The sequence below is a fragment of the Lathyrus oleraceus genome, chromosome 2 (genome assembly GCF_024323335.1).
Source record: "Lathyrus oleraceus cultivar Zhongwan6 chromosome 2, CAAS_Psat_ZW6_1.0, whole genome shotgun sequence".
Taxonomy (NCBI): Eukaryota; Viridiplantae; Streptophyta; class Magnoliopsida; order Fabales; family Fabaceae; genus Lathyrus; species Lathyrus oleraceus.
Genome location: NC_066580.1, coordinates 381,592,645 through 381,599,031, shown reverse-complemented (window position 1 = coordinate 381,599,031; position 6,387 = coordinate 381,592,645). Strand labels below are relative to the sequence as shown.

At 35.3% G+C, this 6,387-nt stretch overlaps 1 protein-coding gene across 1 annotated transcript; it reads right to left on the bottom strand.

The window, feature by feature from the left end:
- Window positions 1-1,385: 1,385 nt before the first annotated feature.
- LOC127119606 (probable protein S-acyltransferase 22) lies at window positions 1,386-5,607 on the bottom strand. The gene is made up of 9 exons (XM_051049867.1): window positions 5,168-5,607; window positions 4,954-5,067; window positions 4,098-4,502; window positions 3,800-3,868; window positions 3,649-3,720; window positions 3,016-3,144; window positions 2,830-2,910; window positions 2,486-2,668; window positions 1,386-2,325 (listed from the first exon to the last, which is right to left on the bottom strand). Exons 1-9 carry the CDS (start codon window positions 5,207-5,209, stop codon window positions 1,576-1,578), a joined length of 1,845 nt encoding a protein of 614 aa, XP_050905824.1. The 5' UTR covers window positions 5,210-5,607; the 3' UTR covers window positions 1,386-1,575.
- Window positions 5,608-6,387: the final 780 nt, after the last annotated feature.

Genomic DNA, 6,387 nt, shown 5'->3' with positions numbered 1-6,387 from the left:
GTCAACGGAAGCGTCGTCATAACCTTGTCTTGACCGACACTATAATTTCAACTGAATCTAACCAACTCCTCATTACATATATTGGTATATATCAGTTACAAATAGTTTTCTGTCTAAACTCAAATATTTATTCGACCCACCCCAACAAACATCATCATTTAACGTCCAACAACACACTTACACTCAACTCCCAACCCAACAAAATTACCAACCCACAAACATCGAAACCCATAACTAACACATGTCGCACACACAATCACAAAACCAAAAGCATACCACGTACTAATAACAACAAACACAACAATTTTATAAATCTCCTACAAACAACATCCACCAACCCATCATATACATTCCAAAACACCCAACAAACAACTCAAACAAGCATAGACATCTAAACACCACAACAATAATTTCCTTTTAACCCCAACGAAACATTCTCACCAATGTCACCATTCAACCGACCTGACTACTGTAAAATTGTGACCACATCAACCCAAACAATACAATCGCACTACGAAAATATGGACGGCAAACTCAATTACGGCAACGTCGACATTGAGGCATGAAGCTTTCAAGAATTACGAGAATTGTTTTTGGATCTAAACCCAAGGACTTTGTATCAAGCGCATGAGGAGAATCTAACAAGACCTATACGACATATAGAATCTCGTCCATGCAGAACCGGTGACCACTTTAATCAAATACGGCATAAATAGTAACGTAAAAGAATATATTCTCGCATGTGTAATCCGACTTTAACTATATAATATTAGTATTTTATTTTTTATTACTTTTAATTAATAGTTTATTAAATATATTATATTAATTAATTATTAAAATCAATAAATTAATAACTAAATAAAATTAAAAAACCATAAAATATAAGACACTCACCATAAATTGGCGCTATCTATTAAATATAGGAGCTACCTATTAAATATATGAGGAGATGCCAATTAGCTTTGCTTGTCTTCTTCAAAATGTGAAACATAGATACTTTATAATATAAGGAGAAAATTGAATATTAAAAAAAAAGTTGAGAAATATGAGTATTAGGGTAAAAAAATCCTAACCTTCTATTACAAGTGCAATTAGTCAACACATTAAACTCCTATTAGTAGTAGTACTTGATTTGAGTTATTATGCATAGCAATAATATTCTCTCTGGCATCCAATTCAAGAGACAGTGGGCAAATAAACAATGATGCTAGAATGAATAAGTGTGTTATGTTCCTCATCACAATGAACTCATGGTGAACAAAATCATTAAGAATCATTACTCTACACAAAAGAAGTTTTGTGGAATAGTTCATCATGTGGCCTGCTATGGATCAATGATGTGTAACACAGGCCCATAATATAAAAAATTCAGCATAAAGCATCCATAACATAAGGTCTCTGATTAAAATTTGATCAAAGAAAATAAAGTGCACAAAACAACATATCTTCATAGTTAATGTGACCTAAAACTCTGTACATAGGTTAAGGAATGTTGAAGTACTTTTAAGTTGGAAGCAACTTCTTTTGGACTCACAAATCAAAGAATGAACAATTCCCAACAATAGATCAATTTGGTCACAACTTTCTATTATGAACAAAGCTAGTTGATGATTTTGTTTCAAAACCTCTTTCATCTTGATCTGCATTGAAAAGAAGATTACTCCAATTTGTTGTTGATCTATCAACAATCCTCGTTGGGACCCTGTCGCTGTCTTCCCCGCCAGAAGCATCGTATCCATCGCTAGCTGATCTTGAAAACGGAAATCCTTTCGCTGTCGCTGAACCGCCGACCGAAAGACTTCCGAGCCGTCTTGTTGGTTCGCCTTCCGCCGGAGGCGCGCAAAACGGATGGATATCTGGTGAGTCCAAACTGCTTTCCGGAGAAGACGCAGCAATGCCGCTTGAGCTTGAGAGGACTTGAGTTGTCCGCGCTTCGAGCTGGAGAGGTGCTAGACTTGACATTCTGTTGAAGCTTTTGTCGATATTACCGGCGGAATATTTTGTTAAGGCTTCCATAGGTAAATCGGCGGGTAAGCGAATGCGCTTACCTGGCCTCCTTGGGGCCATTCGCCTTCCGCTGCTTCCGGAGGTATGATCTGCTTCTAGCCTGAATGGCTCGTTGTTATGTCTCACTACAGGCTGCAGAATTTTCGATTTTTTTCTTGCTTCTGCGGCGGCCCTTGAAACCTCTTCTGCATTTAACCGTGCCAATGTCCACGGACTAATTTTGACTGCTGCGGGATTCTTTTTCTTTACCGGTTCTTCTCGAATTGACTTCTTTCCTAGAGAACTTACAGAAGCTGTTTCGGGTGGCACTACATCAAACTAAAATATGCAAACCATCACATAGTATTCTTCGTAAATATTTTTCATTAATCATCTAAGCATATCTCGATATCGGTTTTTCATCATACGGTATTTAAGGAAGATGTAGTACCTACAAACGTTAACAAATAAAACTTGATTGGATGGACAAAAAAATTACCTGATCATCAATAAACATGCGCGGGGGCGTGCACCATTGACCGCGATGAAAAGTAGAAAAGGAGCTTGCACTGCTTAGTCCGGTAATCGAGCTAACAGGTGACATTTGAGGACTCTGCTGACCTCCAACTCCTTGTTGATCCTGCTCCCTCAAAGCTATGATGTAATCATACGTGCTGATTCCCTGAGGTACTCCGCAATAACCATAAGATTTAGCACTACCATCATATGAAACACCAAATAGACACAGACACATATAGACTTAAATGAAAGAATGATTTTATCGAAACTTAGAAATCAAAAGTATGGAAGTAGAGTTTCTAGTAATGATGAACAATGGCTTACCTTTTTAATGAGAAGAATATGAAAGAAGAAAAGCTGAACAAGGGGTAACGTAGCAATCATAGCCAAAATGGTGCAAAATGCCTGTAAAAGAAAGGAATATGCAAAAGAATGAATACTCGGTATGCATAACCAATAAACTCGTACGAAAGCCACGTAATATATGCAAACACTGAGCAGAATGCTCACCACTACAATAACGAAAGGAACGAGAGAGAAACTGCTTCCCAACTTGGAGGACACGTCAACAGAAAATTCCTTCCTCTTGAGAAAACAGCAGATAAGCACAACTATCCCAGTCAACCATTGAAGAATAAGCTGTAATCTCAATCCCAAAGTGCACAAACCATGTACATACCTGTCAATAGTTAATCAAATGACATTGACTAGGAAATTTAAAATGCTTGCTATGAGGTTTCTTTTGGTCCTAACATATGTAGTAAATTGGGCTTATGAAGGTTCATGTTTTGACAATCAATAGGGAGTATGTTTAAGCTATGAGGCACGGACACCAGAAACACGACACCAACACGTCGACACTGATAATAATTTGAAAAAATTGAATAAATTAAACGTAATCACAAATGTCGGTTTTGGGCACTGACACGGGCACACCTATTTTCAAAGATGTCGGTGCTACATAGTGTTTAAGTATTGGACAAGAAATGAGGGAATAGTATTTGGAGAATTGGGGACTCCACGATGATCTAACAAACACACCTTTTTAGATTTGATTTTAGTAAAAGTCGAGTTTTTTCGACGTTATTGCTATGGATGAACACCTAAATGATAATTACGGCATAGGGGGACAATTTTGCTTACCAAGAGAAGAGCCGCAACCATAAGGGTGAAAAAATTTCGGTAGTTCTTTTTCCCAATGCAATTGTTAAGCCACTGTAAAATCAAATAACATCGGTTTCGTTCATCATATATCAACAGATAGGTAGAAAAAAGAGAAATCAGAATATCATACTCTGCAATGATGATCAAAGCTATCAACGCACTTGTCACAAACTCTACAGTGCTTGCTGTACTTGAAGACCTGCATCAACATTATTCCATATTGCCGTAAATAAATCTCCCCGCTCATCTCATACCAAAATAAAATCATTTCAAGATAATCCTAATTTTTTTACAAAACATTGATCATGGAATGCACAATGGTATATCTCGGTTTTGCATTTAGGATTATCCAAAGCATACTACAAAACAAACCGTTAACATCCTGGAGAAATAGCGTTTTCGTTCAAAATTCAAATGCTTCTACAAACCTCAACTTCACACAAACTGCAGTAGAACATGCCGTCTTCACTAGCTAGTTGATCAGAAGAGTTATCATGTGAACTAGAGCAGCTGCATACGTAAGCGCAAGGAGAGAAAAGCCATAGAAAACAAGATGGCGAAGGGGGCGATGCACTTTTCTTCTCTTTTGAAATTGAAGCATCTTTAAAACTTGCTTCGGTTCCAAACGCCTCCTTATCCACAGACTTTGGTCCAATTGTTGAAGCATTTCCATCGTGCACGGATGAATTTGATTCCCCTCCTCGTTTAGAATCCTTGAACCCGCTAAGCTTTTTGCTGTCAGGAATTTTAAGATACTTTTTGGACTTAAAAACCCCTGGATCGGCTGGATCGGCTGCCGCACACCAAATGTATAGTCCAAAGACACTAGCAATCTGGAAAGAGGTCACATGTTGTCACTTAACATGAATCAAGATGATAATGTCTTCCATGCATGAAAAACCAGTAATAATTTCAAACCTAATTCAGACACGTACGCCGGTAATAATTTGAAAAAATTTGTAATTGATTGTAATCACATATGTTAGTGTTTGTGTTATGTCACAATTGAACACCTGGCACGCAAAAGCTTCAATGCAAAGTGTCGGTACTACATAGTTACAGAGACAGTTCCATAGCCCCTTAGATTGAACACTATACAATTCAACATACTAATCTAAAAAATCACAAGAAAGAAAAAAGAAACCAGATTGAACAGAAAGCGTAGAAACAAACAACAAACCCATGAATCAAAAACCAACAATCACAGATCTCATTACCCTTCCACCGACCCATTTTAAAGTAAGTATCAAAAACAAGATAAAGCTAAAAAAAACTTTGATTTACCAGAGGTGTGTAGAGTCCTGTAACAATATACTGATAAACCTTCTTCCCAACAAAAGGAGCAAAGAACACATAGAAGGCAAACCCGAGAGCTAAAAAAACAGCAATAGCCACCACCTACATACACAACAAAAAATCTCATAATTCTCATAATTACAAAACACCCCAGAAACCAAAAAGTTGAAATTCTGCATAAAAATCAAAACTTTACACTCACCTGCAGAGGATGATAAGGTAACCTCCATCCATTCTTCCTCATCTTTCAGAACGAAAATGAAAACACAAAAGGGTAGAAAAAAAAAAGCAGCACAAGAAAATACAAAAAGACAAACAGAAATGCAGACAACTGTAACCAATACAAAAACAACAAAGGATGTTTATTTACTTCCTTTGAGAAATTAAAATACCCTTCAAGAAAAAGTGTAAAAAATCACAGATTTTTACTCTGGGGACCAAGAAAATAACTTGACTTGCAATGACATGATGGAAGAAAGAGATGTAACAGAGAGAGAGAGAGGATAGAATGAAGTGAGAGAAAAATGGTTAATGTGAAGAGTGAAGAAAGATTTGTTTCACTCAAAGACAAACTTGCTAAGGTAATGGAAGATGAAAAAAAATGAACTCTATTTATTTGTTGTTTGTGTTTTTGTTTTGTGGGTTGCAATGCTTTTTAGTTTAGCAAGGAATTTAGATCTATGTTATGCTCATGATGTTGTGGGGTTGAAAGCATGTGTAATCTTTTTCTTACTTTTTTTGAGTTTTTTTATTTCATGTGAGTATAATTTTAGCTTAAATGCAATTTTACTATTTTATTTAGATTGATTCTTGATTTTAATCATTAAATTTGAAATTTTGAAAATTTGAAAATATAATTTTTTTTGAAATAATTTGAGTTAAACTCACACAATCTAAATATATAGAAAAATGGAATTTTTCAATATCCAATTTGAATATTTGAATTGTTAATGTTTTTGTAAAGTTATATATATGTAGCAAGAAAATATATTTTTAATATTTTATAAAATTTTCTAAATATTGAATTTTAAATTTATTTTGTTGATTATTGAAATTTGTGGATGAGATAATAAAATAAAAATTTCAATAAAAATGGTGAATCTATTTCTCTATAAAAATTAATAATTGATCAAAGTTATAAGATATTTTACATAAATATAAAAAATATTAAAAATAAATAATAAAAATCACCCTCATGCCCCACTTTTTACTTTTTGAAGGGCAATACTAATAGCCTCTCATTTGTGGTGTGGTGCTACTGCCATTACCTTTTTCCATAGGCAAAAAATAATGTCACAAGCCACTGCATAGGACAGTTGTGTGGTTCTACTTTTTGTTAATTGCCAACAACTCTTTAAAACCTTTCTCTCTCTTCCTTCAATGTGTCATGTTTGTGTGGGAACATAATCAAATCAAAGCACC